Source organism: Botryllus schlosseri, chromosome 6 (genome assembly GCF_051294905.1).
Source record: "Botryllus schlosseri isolate E-star chromosome 6, Bs_hap1, whole genome shotgun sequence".
In the NCBI taxonomy this organism is placed as follows: domain Eukaryota; kingdom Metazoa; phylum Chordata; class Ascidiacea; order Stolidobranchia; family Styelidae; genus Botryllus; species Botryllus schlosseri.
Genome location: NC_137241.1, coordinates 6,535,354 through 6,555,080, shown reverse-complemented (window position 1 = coordinate 6,555,080; position 19,727 = coordinate 6,535,354). Strand labels below are relative to the sequence as shown.

Below are 19,727 nucleotides of genomic sequence, written 5' to 3'. Positions count from 1 at the left end.
TGGAAACATTTGTCTGTACGAAACGAAGGTGGGTATACCCCGACAGGGAGGAACGAGTGTGCTCGATTTTTCGTGTAATGGTAGCTTGAGTCGCTTTCGGTATTCATCGATATTTCCAACAGTAAATAGTGACTTCGATCGTGTCACACTCGACTGATCACAGCTGATTCGTGTGCATCACACTACATCGAGATTACAAGCATTCGTACGATAAGTGATGAGAGCCCGTCCGTGTGATCATAACTTCCGTCGTAAAACATAGTAATTTTGTCGAATACCCCACCGTCAGACAGCTGTAACACTAACCAATTCCTTACCCTTTTAGAACTGGTGTAAAGGTCATAGTAGCCGATAACCATGTTACAATACTAACAACAACAACCCCACCAAATGAATGCTACGTAATAATATTGTGTGGACGTGATCGATTAGCTTTCATAGTAATACGAACGAGATCTATATAGTTGTTATCGTTGTTTGATTGATAGATTTCATTCAATCATAAACTACTAATATACTTCTTGTGGTGCTAAACCTGATTATACAGATGAATCAAACAGTATTCCGCCAATTGGGAGTAGTTGCCCGTCGTCGTGATTGACCTCTTAGTTCGCGGTGGTAACGAGGAATGTATAACACAAAGTGTAAATTGTATAACAGCGACAACTAACTGTTGTCAATCGCCCACAACATACAGCTAACCAGTAATCTATAGAGCTTTCAAGAATAAACTAGGAATATAAGCGGTTAGCCCTAACTTGTCGTTCCATGACTGATTAATCCGATTTCGTCACGACGGGTCTCGGTAGTAGTTGCCCGTACGATATAGTAAATCAATCTCAAAACTTAATTCAACCTAATCCAGAAAAATTTCACAAATACGTTTTTTCTAAATCCTAATCAATGCTCATCTCCGGCGTATACGTACTGGTTTTGTCAAAACAACAGATTGATGGAGCGTGGCTGACATTGATTGTGACACTCGATCACAGCTTCTTCTGGTGGAATTTTTCGAAACGGTAAATCCAAGGCTAGGACGAGGGGTTCAAACAGCATTTCTCTCACGGTAACACTCCGCCGAGTCAATACGTCCATAGTATGATGCTGCAAATATGACATAACATTTGTTGAGGATATTTTACGGCACACGTGAGCACAACTGATTGTCAGCAGCGAAATTAGTCGAATTCGAACGACAGTGCGTGGCTGCCGAAGCAATATATCCTTAGTATGATATTGGTGTTGGCATAACAAGTGTTGAGGATACGTTACGGTACACGCGAACACAACTGATTCAGTGTTGCCAACTCCGGATGGAAGAAAATCGCTAAAACTGGTGTCAAAAATCGCTAGATGTTGCTAAATATTGAGAAAAAAGCGCTAAAAAATAGCGCTAGATCTACATTAATTGCTAAAGGTGTTAAATTGAACCATAATATCAATACACTCTTCTCAGCTGTATTTTACTCGCCTGGGGGCCAAAGTCACTTATCATATTTCTAGTTCATAATACGTAATATTCATCTCTAAGCGGGACAAAACGGCAGTGCGTTTCGGTAGAGCGGATCGCTTTGCGCAATGATCGCTATACGTGACCACTGACCAGGTTTGCAGGCATAACCGCTCACTCTATAAGCGTGCCTTGCTCCATGCGTCCGTGAATAGTGATGCGATGTACCGTGGAAATGCGCTTGACTTTTCGAAACTGAGTTGGAGCACTTGAACACGACATGCGACTTGACACACTTGTACGCAACATGTGACTTGACCCGATACAACACGACTTGAACCGGGTTTGCCAGCCACTAAAAGTAGAGGACTAACCCGGAGTAAGAAATTTAATGAATCTGGTCTTAAACGCCAGTGTCACACTGATTCCGACAATACGAATTAAATTCTTGTAAAGACAATGCAACGACCTCAAAGTAGCCCCAAGAGTCTGAAAATCGACATTGATCAGAACAATCGCTGGACGAACTTGGTCATTGTTATGTCCATTGTGTTGCGGCGGTGCCATTGTTGAAGCAATGCTGGTTTTCAGATTTCGAGGGCTGTTTCGGGGTGCATGGTTCCATTGTCCTGACGAGATTTTATTTTGTATCTTCGAAATCACTGCGACACTAGCTTTCGCTCAAGACCAATCATATTAAATTGCAGCGCTCAGGTCGCCGGATGTAGCACTGTCAATTATGCTACTTTTAGATTACACAGCAAGAAGAGACACTGTTTGCCCATGCGTAACCGCCAGGAGTTGCGTATCTATCCGTACGTTAGTAATCCATCATTAATTTCATTACATATCATTGGAGTCCGCACTCTGGTGGCAGATGAGTCGCCATAGTCGTCGGCCAGAACCGATCTTTATTAGTTATTTTCGGTAAAAAGCGCTAAATAATCGCTAAATACCTTTTCAAAAATCGCTAGATTTATCGCTGGGCGCTAGATCCATATTTTTTAGCGCTAAACCGGATGAAAAATCGCTAGATCTAGCGCGAAAATCGCTAAATTTGCAACACTGAACTGATTGTCTATAGCGAAATCAGTCGCTCTCGAACGGCAAGTGCGTGGTGAGCTCGTGATCGATATGTGTATGTTACAGACGGGCAAAGCATTAGTTCGCCAACAGATCGATTCAAGTGGTACAATATACATCAGGGGTGGGCAAACTTTTTAGCTCGCGGGCCGCATTCAACATTTGAATCCATTCGCGGGCCGCACTATATAGAATTGGGATTCTAAACCAAACGCGATACAAACAGAAGTCCGTCAATGAGTCGATACAAAGTCTCGCTGTACGCAAATTAATGTACAACGACACCCCCCTTACAGCAGAACTATTTTGTCTGGACGGGGGTGGTCACGATTCGTTTCCGGACCCGGCGCAGATTTCATCAGTTTTGGTTAAACCCGGACTGGATGCGGCCAAGTGTCTTTGAGAGTTGGATTTATGTTACATTTTACCAGCCTAATACATGGAAATACCAGGACTTTACGGGCCAGTCGGATTTTTTGGACTTTGATTTTGCAATCCTATAGTCGCAGTGGATTCCGATTTCGAAATCTCCCACTCTACTTTACACCTCACCTCAGGCTATAGATCGTATCAGGTATGATCTGTCACAATTCATTGCCATTATTGCACCACCGAGCCCGTTTCAGCCAAATAAGACAGTCCACTGATCCCTGATGAAGCGAGCTATCCCAGATTCGTCACTGTACAATTGAATCTGATATCGCACTCGCAGTTACCGAGTTCGAACGGGGAATACGAAGGCTCAAAGGGGTGACACAGCAATTCTCTGACGGTAACACTCCGCCGAATTAATATATCCGTAGTATGATGCCGCAGATATGCTTGGAGGTATTGTCATAACATGTGTTGAGGATATATTTACGACACATACGCGAACAAAACTGACTGTCTGCAGCGAAATTTGTCGAATTCGAACGACAGTGCGTGGCTGCCGAAGCAATAGTTCCTTAGTATGATATTGTAAATATGCGTGGAGGTGTTGGCATACCAAGTGTTGAGGATATGTTACGGTACACGCGAACACAACTGATTGTCTGCAGCGAAATGAGTCGCTCTCGAATGACAAGTGCGCGATGAGCTCGTGATCGATATCTATGTGGACGATGCATTAGTTCGCCAACAGATCGATTCAAGTTGTATATCATGTACAGCATGCAAAATTATTATGCCGTGGTAAATTACATATTATTTACAGTCACCGGCATGATTACGCTTGACCAGACGTGAAGCAGTAAAAAGAACCCATCATAAATACATTATTTGGTTGGGACTTTCTGTCCTTATGAGACGCTAGAACGCGGTATAGGTATGGAACAGCTACAGTTGTTGCTTGTACCGATTACTAGGTACGTAATACCGGAAGTTAACACGTTGATGCGAGCAAAATTGAGAATCAGCTATTTGTTTAATTACTTATTATGTCATAATGTTACTTTATTTAAGTTAATCTATGTCGGATCGCCTAATACCAATTTCTACTACGACATCCATTCTGACTCTCGATATGACTCGAAATGACACACATATTTATCATCATACCAGATCCTTTCTCCTCACTATTTAAGTCAATAAAAAAGCAAAAGGTGGACAAGTACGACAGTATGAGACAGACCACAAGCATCACTTTACACAGCCGAACGTATGGACACCTAAAACACGCACCAGAATCTAACGGATCAGGAGAAAACTATACTGACGTAACGACCGGCAATTATTCCTATGACCCACCGTACACGAAATTGAATCAGCCGCGGAACGACAAGTCATCCAGGGGATTTGACGGGCAATTATTCCCAAGACTCGTCCTTGGATTGACCACGGACCGATAGGTCAGGGCAGGTAGCTATTATCAAGCCCCATTAAAAAAAAAAAAACTAAATATACAAGTCTCGTGTTCAGAGGTCAAGCGAGGTAAAATCAGGAGTGGAAAAGTACAAGTAGAATGACCCAAGTCTCATGTCTGAGTACAAAGGTCAATCCAGATTCTTTGTTCGTTTTCTCTCTATCGTTAATTATTCCCCCTTTTTTATTGCCGCACACAGGGTCATAAAAGTATTGCTGCAAAATTGAGAATGAGCTAATTCTTTAAATAATTATTATATTGATATTCTTTGTTTGTTTATTATAAATCTCGAATGGGGGGATTCCGCCCAAACTATATACTACTTATATATATAGAGAGAGAGAGAGGCCTACTGTATATATTTTGGGTACCCTAGTTTATATAGTAATGATGTATGTGTTCCAGAGAGTGTCTACATTTCACATATTTGAAACTAGGCTGTATCAGTGTATCAATCAATCAGTTTTAATAATCTTTTCATCGTTTCGAAACACCACAAAATTGCGATACAATGAAAAGAAACAATTGAATAGTATATTCATATTGAAATGAACCCGAATATTTTCGGCTGACACTCGTCAAGGGTAATCGTCAGCAACTAGTAAAGAATTGGAAAGAACATTGTAAATCAACAACCTAAATATAGTACATTGAACGCTCTCTCATTCGAAATTTCATACTGGTGACGTCATATTTTGTGATACGATTGTTGATATACAATGTTCCTTCCAATTCTCTACTAGTTGCTGACGATTACCCCTGAAGAGTGTCAGCCGAAAATATTCGAGTTCATTTCAATATGAATATACTATTCAATTGTATACTGAAGTTCTGTACCTCCAAGAAGCTCTTCAAATGAAAAGATAGGAGGGTGTCGAAACAAATTGGAGTAGTCTTCAAGATCAGACACCCGTCTTGGCCTAGGGCCTAGGCGAACTAAAGAAGAGCCATGTAGCCTGAATGAAAAGTAATGCAGAGAATAAAAGACGCAAGCGACGAAATGAGGTGACATTGGGCGGAAGGCGAGGCGGATGTTAGGTCGTGGTCCGGTAATCATGAAGGCTGGCTAGTATTCATTTAGAAGAAATTGCTTGTATTTCGACTTGAATGCGGACATGCTCGACAACTGTCAGATGGTAAGGGGTAATATTTGGAGCGAAACGGAAGTGTTGCAGTTGGCAATAGCTTGGTCCAAATCGGACATGCAAATTATGATTGCATCAAGTCGAAAGATCGCTAACATTTTCAAGCTAGTAGCTGAATTTCAAGTAAATCAATATACTTATAAAAACTTACCGGGGTGCAAAAGGCCGCCAGGCGATAAGCACTACATCTTTCTGATAAATAAACAACAACAACAACCTATAGAAGCTCAGATAGTTGGATGGATTTCCAAGTAATGAAAGAGTAGGGTTATATCAGTCGGCGGTATTTAAAACCATCATGCACGAAGATTCTTTCTAGGATAGTTGGTAATAATAATATAATTTCGAATCAATTAGTAATGCAAGTACCACTGGTTTCACAAAAAGCAAGAAGAATAGGAAAGGGCGCATCAAATGAAGATGCTGGTACAGGCACAACCATCGCTGTGCTATTACAATTCCTAGTCAGTCATTTTAATCCGATGTGACAAACTTAGTTTTAGTATGTTTGACCCCAACTCTTGACCACTTGAATAGTTTTAGGTAGCAGTCGTCGGCGCACACTGCATATGCCTCGGGGAGTTCTGTGGCGAAACCATGTGTCGAGTAGTTTCCTGATGACGAACAGGAAATAAGTCGGCACCTCGACTCCGCCGCAGAAAATTAAGCAAAATGCATCTCTCAGTGAAACGATTAACAATTCAATTTTTCCCCCGGCTATACTAAAGCATTTATATACTGTTCTGTACTCTATAATTCAACGATGATCAGCATCACTTAAAACGGGATTTGGGGTTTTGCTGGTAAAAATTAATAATTTAAATTCAAAAGTTTGCAAATAAAGCATCATATGCTGTCAACACATGACGTTGCACTAGTTGCAGCTACATCAGTAGTCGTTGCAGCAATTTTCAAGTGCAACATGGTCACCTCCATCAACATTTTACATCAACTGCATCCAGAACTTGAATCAGGCCTCTCTGTGAATAGCAGAGGATATGGAGCGCTGCATAGGCTTACCATATTTTGGAAATCTAAAAAGAGGACACCAGAGCTGAAATCACCGTTTTTCACTCCGAAATACCCGCCGGAGCGTCACTTGTGTGCTAATTTACGGCATATCACTCGCAATTTGCTCTAAATCTGACCTAAATTTTCAAAAAAGAGGACAAAATCTCAAAAAAGAGGACAAAAGGGCGTCCTCCGAGGACACTTTCAAAAATGTCAAAAAAGAGGACAAATCCTCTTAAAAGAGGACGTATGGTAACCCTAGCGTTGCACAAGCTCCACTTACAAGGCTTGTGTTGGTCGGACTATACCGTCACTTTTTTCACATCACATCAAGAGGCATAGCCAACGAGATTTGAGACGTCCCAAAACTTAATCAACAACCATCATTTGCTGATATGTGTTTCCCTGTCGTCAGTGTCAGTTCTAGGAGAGAGTTTTTACGAAACGAGTATAGATCCATTTCTAGTTCTAGTTGCGCATCCTGCAAAGTTAAGTTTGCACATGTCTGTTTGGTGCCATTTAGTTGCAACACTGTTACCGTCTTTACCAGAATAGTTCTGGAATTTATCCTCGGGCAATGGCTCATAGTGCCAACAAAGATTGTATCGCTTTTAGACAGCAACGGCGGAGCAGCAGACGAGGCATCGGGTTCGGCCGTTGCACTCGGTATCGAATATCATGTTCTGGCATGAGAACATTCTTTCTTCGGGATGATACGAACTGATAAAATATAGAATCTCGAGCAATGCCAGCAGTCAGACTGCATATAACCGAACACCGAGACGCCAAGCCCATTCATACCAGCCGATTTTTCAACGTGAGCAGAGTTTGTCAGCTATAGAAATGTTCGGCTTTTCCAAATTAGATTAGACGTAAAATGATAGAGACAATAATTTTCCGAATTAGATTAGAATTAAAAATCCAGCAGGATTCAAGCTCAGTTCACATCAAATCAGAGGTCATTCTCGTAAGCACGGGAATCGCAATGTCTGTAGTGTACACAAGGCTTTGGGGATGGTGTGAACGTGAGGTTCACGTTCGCGTTCTGCGTGTGAACCTTAGAAATTTACAGGTTCACGTTCACAAACGAACCTTTTTCATATAATGAACCTTTTTCATATAATACCATTTTTCACGTCAATATAACATCTTTGGTTGAAATTATTTGGATTTCAACTTCTCACAACTATATGCATGGCGCTTGCAGCATAAAAAAATCAACATCAAACGGGCATGCAACTTGCCAATCTCAAAAATTATACTTGCTTTTTTACAGAAGTTTGTTCGAAATATCTAGCTTTCCGTTTGTGAATATTTAGTGACTCTATGCTCTTAGCTTGACCGGAAATGACACAACATCAAGAGCACAATACATTACATATGTGTAGTCAGTGAATAATGCTTTTTTAACCAAACAATGCAATTGATATCGTTGGCTGATGTAAAAAATCTAGAAGGCGTACGGAGTCCTTGATTTCATGTTTACTGTATTATAAAAACCAAATCTGGGGTGTGGGTACTGCTGTATAACTTGTTGATGGGGTAATATATGTAGGAAGTACAGAAACCCGTTTTACACTCTGCTTTATATCAACGCTACTCCGACGCCAAATACATTGTCCGATCTGGCCTCGACCGTTAAGGCGTAAGCAAATATTCCCTTGCAAGTCCTCGTCGAAATTGTGGGCAAAGCGACGAAAGATATTGATTTTATGGGATTATTATATCATTCGATTGCCCCAGTTGATACATTTGGCGACGTTTAAAACGTCAATATGTAGGCCTACTTCAGTATTGTGGCCCGAATCGTCGTACGGTTGGAATTAGCGATATGACGTCACGTGACGTCATGAGGTTCACGTTCGCGTTCACACAGAACCTTGCACAAAGGTTCGCGTTCGCACGAACCTGAACCTTTCAGAGGTTCACACCATCCCTACAAGGCTTGTCTCGTTTCACACTATATCACGGTTTCCTGAAGCATTTTCATGAAAGCCAGAAATTAGACTAGGATTAAAATGAGATCATAGGAACATTTCAAAAATCAGATTGGAATTACATTCTCCGCATTTCACTCTGATTCGCTTTATTATACAACTGGAATTGTCTAATACAGCAAGTCTGTTTCGTAAGCTCGCTGTTGCCATCGCCAAAGCCGCTTTAGCCACTGAGAGGTAAAGTGACAATATGGGCGCAGGAGACGAGCTTATCGCTGTGAAATTACACAACATTTTGAAACTGAATATAATTTCAGCGTCTTAAAATGCACAACCAGGCGTTCGTACGAGATCTCAAATCAGATCGCGGGAGGCACGCGCGTGGACGATGCATACATTGCGTACTCCGTTTTTTCAATGTATGTTGCTATTCGCCATGACACTAACGTAACAGAATCACATTTCAAGACGCATTGCATGTTTATGCAAGGGAAGAGAGAGCAGAACTTGTTTTTTCGACTATATATCGTTATTTTGAATGTTACAACGAATGTATGTCATAGCGAATGAATAATATTGAAGTGACGCGAACGCAATACGACCGTACTGAGTACTTGCCATACGTGCAATATGTTATTTGGGGCGCCACACTCAAATTAAATAAACCATTTCAAACCATCGTGTGACCTCTGATCGACGGAAATCGGAATAGTTCAATTAAAATTGCTTAAGCGTCGATTCTGTGCAATAATGCGACAGTCGTGTTAATTGTTTGGGTTGGGTTTTTGCATGCGTGGTATAGCCTACATAAGACGTATTCTGTCTCAGATGGTGGCTATTGTTGTATTGTCTGTTAAAGTCGTGAATTCTGGATGATAAAAGTTGGTAATGAAGGCAATTTTAGGATTTTTCAACTAGTATATCCAGACAGGTTTGTGTTGAGTTTCATCAAGGATGTAAACGTCTGGTTATAGCAAGTTTTTATTGCATTACGTAATCAAGGTATGTACCTGATGTTACTGCAAATTGCATAAAGCAGTGGTTCCCAACCTGTGGTACGCGTACCACTAGTGGTACGCGAAGGTATTCCAGGTGGTACGCGAATAGATTCTGTTTAGATAATGAAGTTTCCCCGTGAAATCATTGATCACCTCTCTCAGCTCAATGCTGCGTTGAGGCATTACTTTCCGGATGTGACATGTTGCGCCTGCATGACCGATATATTCTCTCTTGATCCAGCCAAACTGCAGCCTGTCGGGGCTGGGAAACATGAGCAGCTCATAGATATCCAGGATGACCAGACAGCAAAGACGAAAAACAAAAATTGTTCTCCAATAAACTTCTGGCTAAGCATGGCCTCCTCGTTCTCGACGCTAGCTTCTCACGCTCTTCCCCAGCTGCAAGTGCGAGTGCGAACAAGGATTTTCATCCCTGATGACTATCGAGTCGAATAAACGAAACAGACTTGTTGCGCCCATACATGATTTCTGATGCGCTTTGAGCAAACGTATGCCACGCATCGAACAACTATTAATAAAACAATGCAGCCATCGCACTAAATAAATGGACTTCTGTTGCTTGCTGTTATTTAATTGTGCTGTTCTTCTTGTGACTGGTGGTGAAAAAACAATTCCATGCATCCCATCGACCCTGGCAGATAATGTCTAATTTGATAGGATTTGTTATTGCAACTCGCATAGGTCAAATACGTGATTGTGACGTCATGAATGGGGGAACTTACGTAGGTGGTACGGGAGCACTGCATAAAACCTCGAAATGGTACGTGGGAGGAAAAAGGTTGGGAACCACTGGCATAAAGGAAAGGGTTTGAAATTTCGTCTTCGTCAACAATTGGTTTTCGGGCACAGCATTAGAATCATTATCAATGTAAAGGTAGTGACACTTTTGCAATACATTGATTGTCGCGTAACATGTTATAAAATATTAATCAATACCTATCGCGACTATAGGACTAGGCATACCCAGTATCTGGCTGCATGGTTTGATTCCAAATTGAGCTACGAGTGGACTTCCAATCATTATTACGCAATATCTAGTATTGTACTTGTGATATCCAGTAATTGAACTGAAAGAAGAAATCAGTACCTTTCACGAAATCAAATTGTAAGTACACTGTCATTTACAAGTACCGAAATCAGTGTTTTCATATCTGATAGCCACACCTCGGACTAGAGGGCATCGTTACGATGTAGTTACAGCAAAAGGTCGTTTCTATCTATCAACTTTCCGCCCAGCTCCCGAAATACCCGTCTGAGCGTCACGTCGGTGCTGATTTACGGCATATCAGTCCTATTTTGCTGTAAATATAACCTAAATTTTCAAAATAGAGGACAAAATCTCAAATAAGAGGACAAAAGGGCGTCCTCCGAGGACAAATCCTCTAAAAAGAGGACGTATGGTAACCCTAATGAACACGCACAATGGCGAAGATTCGTATATGCTACTGGTGTTGGCTGTTGTGTTGACGCTAATCAAGGTCTCTGTTCGTCAATTGTGAAAAAAGTGTCGAAATGATAATTCTCAGTGATAAAAAAGTTATTAGACTTGGGTTCTCGAAACGAGGTATATGCCAGAGAATTTTATGGGGTACGCATGTAATTTCATTTTTCTGGTCCTGTGAAAAACAGCGGTTTTAGCGTTTCTGTGACAAGCGAGAAAAAACTTTGAGCTTACCAAATCAGGGGTCACATATAGGACGAAATATTGTTATGGAAATGGGTGACGCAGCAGTGTCGTGGAACCTTTGCATGTCGATATACCTATGTTTTGGCCGGTGGCGCCAACATCATGTAATTACATTGTTGTGTAACCTTGCTCACTTCATCTACGATTTTCGTAGTAGCAGTGGCTCCCACTAGTGGTACGCGAAGGTCTTCCAGGTGGTGAGCGAGTCTGGTTTTTTGACCGAAGGCAGAGATTAGTTCAGGTGAGGTTGATTTTGAGTTTTTTGGAGCCGCCGTCGCCGTCGTGGTTAAGTCGTCGTCGTGGGTATGAGCAATGAGTCCCACCGATGGCGGCCTACGTGGAAGAGATATATTCGTAGAGCATTGGGATTCTTACCTAACCAAATTACGATTTAATATATTTTACCACAAGAATTTCAAATGGATCCAATACAGAAATCATATAGGCCTACTGCGCCATATAATGAGCGGTTTATTTTCTGTTTCGCTGCCGTCGGCAGCTCAACAGGGTGGAAACATTTTGACCGCCTCCGGCGCGCGTTAACTTATGTAGGCTAGGTGGTACGCGAGCACTGCATTAAACCTCGATATCGTACGTTGGTGGAAAAAGGTTGGGAACCACTGAACTAGAGCCTCGGTGATTGGATTTGTAAATCAGTAGAACTGTAGGTCTACTAGAAGGCTATGTTATTAGCGCTGCTGCAATCTTCAGTGTTCTTTCTAAGTACAAATCAGGCTATAGTTTATGTCACTGGTCTAGTGTCGTTTAGTCGTATCCAGCCTTGTCAACATGTTGCGTGGAGTCTTCTGTTCTTCTCCCGCACTTTCGCTGACTTTTTGGCACGGTTTTTCAAGCATGTACAGTGTACACTGTACAGGACATGGGCACAATGCGTCGTGTAAGTAATGTGTATCACGCTTACAAGAATTAGTACACGTAGCTGCTGATTACAAACGATAAAGCGCGTGTTCGTCTTTTATGTCGAACACAAAGGGGTCAGAGTGGCTTTTGTCGCGCCAGTTGTAGGCTGATTACAACAACAAATCGGGCTGAATTGCTGCATCTACCGTTTAACGTTGTAGGAAGGAAATAATTCCATGTCTCATACATACACAATAACATACCGCCAAATTTCAATCAAAATGATTGACACGAGAATCTGGCTAACGAATTATTATGAGCACGGAGCGTGGCTGGAGACGATTACGGGTGCAAAAACAATTTAATTTAGAGGAGAACGTATATGTGCTCGTCTACTCACGGAAAGATAAGTGTCGGACATATTTGGCAAAGGGAAACTGTAGCATTGAAAAATTATTCGCAACCCGCAGGCTGGGACGCGCTGCTTTATGAGATATTATTTCAATGGGTACGGTACTCCATACATGCGAATTCGAAAGAGTGACTGGCGAACTACGCAAAGGTTTGATACCCCTGTTCTAGGCTATAGTTTCAGTATTCGAAAAGAACACTATCTACTTGACCCGAGTCATTGCAATCAACATTCCACTCGGATTCGAGTGTAGCCTACTCAATTTTTGCGGCCAGACGGAATCACGGCATCATTTGCAACAGTGTCTAAAGCAGTGGCAGTATACCATTTAGCGACTTATTGCATGAATTCCCAGAAATATGTAGGCTACTTTGACATTTCGTTTCCGAATACTATCGTGAGAAATATCCTACATTCCGTTATGTACAATAGAATACTTTCAATCAGAATGCTAATTTTCGATATCTGTAAATTCCGTGTTCGCATGGTCCGGAAATGAATCGAAGCAGTAATTATGAAGAATTGTCGAATGAGCTGAAGGGAACGGAAGCCACCCAATTCATAGTTCTTCAGAGATATAAAGATGAAAAGCAACCTATTTGTAATCAATATAGCAATTTCGATTTTAGCCACCCCTGCGAATATGGGCGGTACAATGACCGAACAACATAGCCCAATCGACTTAACACCTGTCTTAACAAGTACCAAAAATGTTACGCCAACTGAAAGAACCAGTAAGATGTCCCGAACACTGACACCAAGTTCTTCGTGGTTTGCGAAAAGAAGAACCCAGACAAAGTTTTCGGCAGACACAATAAGACCGTCAATTTTACTGGAAAAGCGTTCGATTGCAACCATAAAGCCTGAAGTCAATCATAGCGCCGTCCCGGATTTCTTCATCTCTACCGCACTACCGACTTTTACGAATTCTGCTGACAGGACGCGGACCACGGTGTCAGTGTCCAAGTCCACGGGCAGTACATCTGAGATTACACCAATGAAAGTGGACGTGAATTTGTCGCGAAATAAACATCGCATCACAAGTCACTCCGTAAATGGATCGTATGCTACGGAACCTACACAAGCATTTAACACTTTCAGCAGGATGAACGATCTATTAACGAATGTCAGCGATCGATTCTACGAGAAGAACAAACATGGTTCCTCTGTAATGAGAGAAAATACTTCACAAGTACGTCCCAGATATAGTCCCTCCGGAACGTTAATCCCGTATAATAGCACCGTGGCAGGGAGTTGCGGACTTCCTGTTTACAACAACAGAACGGCTTGTTTATCGCAAAATTTCTTCACGGACCCACTCTCAAATTGCGAGTATGAATCCGGCCGTATTTTCTTCACGGTTATTGTCGGATCGACGGCGACGGCCGTTGTTCTTGTGAACTTACTCATCTTGACTGTAATCGTGACCAACTCGAAAATGAGGACTCCGTACTGCTACATAAAAGGTATGCAACACCTATTATCAGAGGTAGTCTAGTCACTAGGGTTGTTATAAAATAATTTTTCAATTCTCATTTTACTGCATATTCGATAAATTGTCAGATTCAAACACTGCTCAACAAATTTGGGTCAATTCTCACCTGTAGAAGCGAAGCTATCAGAGATAGAAAATTGTGAATTTACTAAAAAATATTTTATTAAATAAAAAGCGGAAGCGAGCGACCGAATTAAAGTCTATTGAATTTCAAATAATATTATTTACGGTTGATGGTGCAAAAACTGATGGTTAAACAATTTCCCCAAATCCAAAATTTGAACAGCGAACACCAACGAGTCAAATTTGGTTTACAGATATTATTTTAACCAAGCTAACAAATTAATCAAATAGCCAGTAAAATTCAAAAACAATACATTTTTGAACAGCACTGGTGGTCACACATTGTACAATGTGGGCATAAGATGGATGTATTTATTAGAATTTCACCAGAGCGCTGGTGCAAACTTTCCGATATAAAATTATACCACACCCGTTGGATATATCAGGGATTTGTGCTCATTTTCATCCATTGAAAGAGAGTGAAAGCAAAATTTGATACCTGAAAATGCCATTCACCTGATTCACATACGCAACTCTCTACAGTACACTGACCAGTAATGAAGGACTTGCACCTTTTTGAAGAACTCAATTCAGCAGGATTCTCTTATACTTGCGATTAGGGCTGTGTTTAAAACAAAATTCCATTTAAAACAAACATGTTCAAAATAAGGCCCTTGTTTAAAACATGTTTTTATTGTGTGTGTTTTTGTGTTTTTTTTTAAGCAATGACGTCACGCATATTCAATTGTGACGTCACAATTATTCACAATTGAAAATATAGTAAATATAGCCCCTTTGACGAAATAGGCTTTCAACCCCTGTCATATTTGGAGCAAAAATATCTTTAACCAGGGTTACATCGTCTTGCAGCGTTTTTACGGTCGGCGGTCATGATCATCAGAACATTCATTCCGTACCAATCATCTGTATCTACGTGCTATAGCTGTTGAACCGACTTTTTCGAGGGTTCCAACCACCCTATATCATATACGTCGGCTATATCGGGTGGTAATCGTCGTCCGTATGCTCACACAACATGTTTTTGGAAAGGATTTACACAATTATGGCCTAATTATTCAACTTGAAAAAAAAAAACATTTTGTTTTATAAAATTATTTGTTCAAAACACTGTTTGAACCATGTTTTAAGCAAAGTGTTGTAAACAACCATTTGTTTTAAATGCAACCCTACTTGCGATACTTTTTCGAAGGACTATATGTTTTTAATCAACTTCCAATCGTACTCAATAGCTGCGCGACTTCATGTCCTCCTTGAAATTGACATAATCCTTGTCGACCTGATAATTCGTCTCTTGGTATATTTAGACGACCGGTGGCCAACCTACGGTCGTAGAAGCCTAATGTGCGGCCATAGGTAATTCAATTAGCGTGTACGAATACGTGTGTTGGTGGTCGTCAACGTGCAATTTGAATTTACGAATCTGCTTCCAAATTCTTGAGACATTTTAATTGAACTGAAAAATTTTCTTCGCACTCAACGGGATTCAGGGCGAGTTGAATTTTCGATTTTGATACGGTATACGTTTGTACGTTTGGCCGATCCCAATATATATTAGACTATAAACCGACAATCCTGATGGGAGGTCAAGAAATAACAACATGCGACAAAGTTGTAAATAACAATGCTCCGCCCACCCGAAGATGCATAATTATTAATTAGTTGCTCGCGAGTTCGGTCCGTACGGAAAGCCTGCCGGGACGTTCTGATTCTAAATTAAAAGCGTTCGTCGTGCGCAACGTATATCTCCAGAAAACATTGATGCCATAGAACACATCAATGGCTGTCCCCGATGAGAAGTCCCTTGATAGCCAATTCAACGTGGATATTTGCCGTCCAAGTGGTCCAATACGTATGTCTGTAGAGATGCGTTCCTACCCGAGTTGGATCAATTACAATATTTTAATTACAATTACAATTACTTCCTTGCATGTTTCAATTACATTACAATAACAATTACTCAATGCTAAAATTATCAAATTACAATTACAATTACAATCACTGTTAAATATGTAATTTATTACAATTATAATTACAATTACAATTACTTTTAAACAGGTAATTGATTCAGTAAAGAGGTGTTCTTTGACAACCGTAGTGACGTAATTAGCAACAAGCGCAAGCTATTCATGTTTCCTCCCTGATATGTAGAATACCCTTTTATTAAAAATAACTCCAACATATTCGAACTATTCCTAATCATGAGTACTGAAAACTATACAAGCACAGAAAAATGTTTCAAGCGACTGTTAAGAACCAAAGGTTTGAGCGACTAACAGCGAATAGGCTACAGGACAGTCAATGAAATGTAATCGAGCGATTAGGCTACTCAGAGCTGAGTCAGGATAATGAAATGTAATTGGTAAGGCGTCAGCGATAAGGATGATACCGATAAGGTGCGTAAAATTAAAACAAATGCAAAAGGAAAGAACCTCCTGATAACTAAGAATTACAATATTTTGGTTCGCATTTACATTTTCACTTGCTCGGAAACTGTTAGATTGCATTTGATGAACATTAGGGTGCGAAAAGTTTCCGGCCCCAGTAAATTTGGTGGGCGTAGGATTGGGATAACATCTCTACCAATGCGTGATCAAGTTTGATGAAGCCTTGGTTGGAAACTTGAATTTTTTTTGCTATTGTTGCAACAAGCCTCGGTACTAGTCGGAGATTTCAAAAAACTTTGACCGTGGTGTAGGAAATGGTTCAGCACAGGTTTCAGAAGGGTTTATTTGCTGTTCATCCATTTTTGAAATATTAAGATTTAGTTTAGCCCACTGGTTCTCTATCTTTTTTAGACACGCCCCCCTTATGACAGTGAATATTTCGTGCCCCCTTATCGTCATAGCAGTATAGCACACAATGAAACCAGAAAGTTAGCAATCCTTACATATAGTTTGATGGTATGGAAGGTTATGACCAGGCCGTGTTATTTTTGGCATATGCCAAAACTGCCAAAAATAACTTATTTTTGGCATTTTTCGATTTTTATTTTTGGCAGTTTTGGCATCGTCCTCTAAATAGATAGTTTCAGCCTCGAATTAGTCACAAAAACGCTTTATTTGGGCTAGTTTGTCAAAAGACACCACAAAATGTGCAGGATCCACGTATAATCAGCGCCAACAAACAATAAGAAGAAGAAAAAACCTAACGATTTCATAGGTTAATAATATCAAACGAAACCACAAAATGTGCAGTATCCATCGGACTCGGAGCCAATAAGCAAAAAAAAAAAAGAAAAGCCTAACAAATACGCTCAACAGCTGATTGTTACAGCTGTTGAATAGACTTAAATCGTTTGCACTGTAACAGTGCTTCCAAACTCAGGTCAGCTAAGTTTCTCCTAAATTCATTTCTCGCCCAGCGAATCTGGGAAATATCGGCTTCAACAGTAGCCGTTGAGGGAAAGAATGTAGCCAGTCATCCACAAAAGGTTTTCAGAGCTTGTAAATCTTTGGAGGGCCGGACCGGCTTCCACGCATCATGAAAAAAGATCACTTCGCCAGTGCCATCGGTCTCATCGCGGAAAGAATTTTCTTCCCGATCCTTTTTCAGGATCTCTCAACACATTAGTAGCCCGACTATCATTTCTCCTTCAGTCTACCGATATATTTTCGGAGGACTTTTGTCACTCCAGGTGGCTTTAATATTACCAACTCGCATGGAAGAGTCCTGAGCTTGTTTAAGAACATTGATGCAACAAGACTGTCCGGAAAAACGAGACTATGCAGCTCAGAAATAGCCAGACAGTTTGTTGCGTCACAATGCTCAACTCGATCACAATGCAAAAATCGTGGTTGATTTTGGGAGTTCCAGCTCAATGAGCAGAATATAATTTATATTTTAATCATCAGTACTGCGGCAGCTTCTCAATGATACCCGTTTTATCAAATTTAGTGCTCGACAAGCCGGTCAAAAATGGTCGTAAAATTGCCTTTGGACAAATGGAAAGTATGACGTAAACCAAATGCAGTCAGCCGTTCAATCACGCTGTGCCCACACCATTTAGGACACCATGCTTTCACACCTAATGGGTGGGCTGGACCCAGATTAAGAAACCTGCCTTTCACAAACGCTCTTCTCGCTTGAAACGCGGTCCTGTTAACACAACACCATGAACGAAATACACTATTTGGCAGGCCGCGTTATTTTTGGCATATGCCAAAAATTGCTTATTTTTGGCATTTTCAAATTTTTATTTTTGGCAGTTTTGGCATCTGGCTCCTGAAATGCCAAAAATAACACGGCCTGGTTATGACTGTTGATGAGAGAATTCTCCAATACGAAATTCAGACTTTACACCGAGCAATAACCATAAAACGGAGGTGAATCGGGCCAAGCGCGGAAAAGATTTCTGTTCATCGGAGCGTCGCGCCCCGTTCAGATGCTTTCACGCCGCCCAATGGGGCACGCCCCCAGTTTTAGAACCACTGGTTTAGCCTATATTGTAATTCACAAAGTTTTCTGTTGCTGCTGAAGTATGGGAAACAGTTTAGCTTGACTGAATTATCTAGTTATAACGCAGCACGCATAGAACACCGATGTAAATAGGCTAATTATTACATGTGATGACTGTTTTCTAAGGCCTTATGGCCCCTCGTCGTCATCCTGGTTCGTACAGGATTTTCACTGGTGCGACGAATAAATGATTTATTAAATTATCATTTTATGTTGTGATTGTCAGGTTTCCATGAAAATGTAATTGAGATTGTAATTGAGCAAAATTTTGTTCAAATTACAATTAAAATTACAATTACACAAAATATAAATGCTTCAATTACAATTACAATTACAATTACATGAAAAATGTAATAATTACATTCAGCTCAATTACAAATTACAATTGATCCAACTCTGGTTCCTACAGCATATATGTAGTCGAAATTCGGACGTGAAGAGCAAAAAAGTTGAACACATCTGATTTAGACTTACACGTGGCATTTATATAAATTACACCGTGTGGCACGATTTTTGTTCCCGGGTTCTAATTGATATTTCTTGATCTCTCTCGCCCAGAAACGTCCAAAAATCAATATAGTTCATTCCAAACATTGATTGTGCGGTTAGAAGAGTATTTGTTTGAATTTGCTAGTATATGTGCAGTATTGTGATTGGTTTTTGTGGTATATCAGTCCCTTTTGACCACTAGTGGGTGTTTATACTGATTTCTTCTGATTACCTTCACGTCGGGACTTTTCATTTCATTCGTACTAGTTGGGTGTCGCGTCGCTTCTGTTAGTTGTACCTACGTTAACTCTGTATTATTGCCATGTTGTATTCAGATACACTAGCTTACTTTTATGTTAATAAAAGCCTAGGAACCGATCGTATTGAGTTCTATCGAAGGGTACAACAGTTATACTGATATACCCTATAGGAAATGGATATTTATCAAACTGTCTTTATCGCTGTAAGTCCATTTTTAATCGCTTGGCATCGACTAAGAAGTTATATTCTGTCAATGTATTTACTAAATATTCTGACGCGTCAGTCGTATAGGCTATCGATTGCTTTTTTCGCAAAGCGAATTACAGTCAACTTTTGGCTATTTTTCTGTCTGGCGAAGGGTTAATTCTATAAGCTTCATAGTAATAGGCAACAAATTAGAATTTTTGTAAATCTAACCAAATCACAAAGCACGGACATTTAGTACATGGAAATTTGCACACAAATGTATTAACTATCCGAATCAATACCACCGTT

At 40.5% G+C, this 19,727-nt stretch overlaps 3 protein-coding genes across 5 annotated transcripts in view; 2 read left to right on the top strand and 1 right to left on the bottom strand.

Annotated features, from left to right (window-relative positions):
- The window catches only part of LOC145440732 (WD repeat domain phosphoinositide-interacting protein 2-like), a 227,720-nt gene that overhangs the window by 66,683 nt on the left and 141,310 nt on the right, over nucleotides 1–19,727 (top strand). The window lies entirely within an intron of this gene.
- The window catches only part of LOC145440738 (ryncolin-1-like), a 154,862-nt gene that overhangs the window by 47,572 nt on the left and 87,563 nt on the right, over nucleotides 1–19,727 (bottom strand). The window lies entirely within an intron of this gene.
- LOC145440729 (trace amine-associated receptor 7e-like) overlaps nucleotides 9,553–19,727 on the top strand; it is a 69,646-nt gene continuing 59,471 nt past the window's right edge. For 2 of the 3 annotated variants that reach the window (XM_080318468.1, XM_080318467.1), the window contains exon 1: nucleotides 9,559–13,914. In XM_080318468.1, coding sequence (XP_080174594.1) covers nucleotides 13,032–13,914 — 883 coding nt within the window. In that variant the 5' untranslated portion in view covers nucleotides 9,559–13,031. Of the gene's footprint in view, nucleotides 13,915–19,727 lie in introns of all 3 variants that reach the window. The other variant, XM_080318465.1, reaches the window with a different exon arrangement.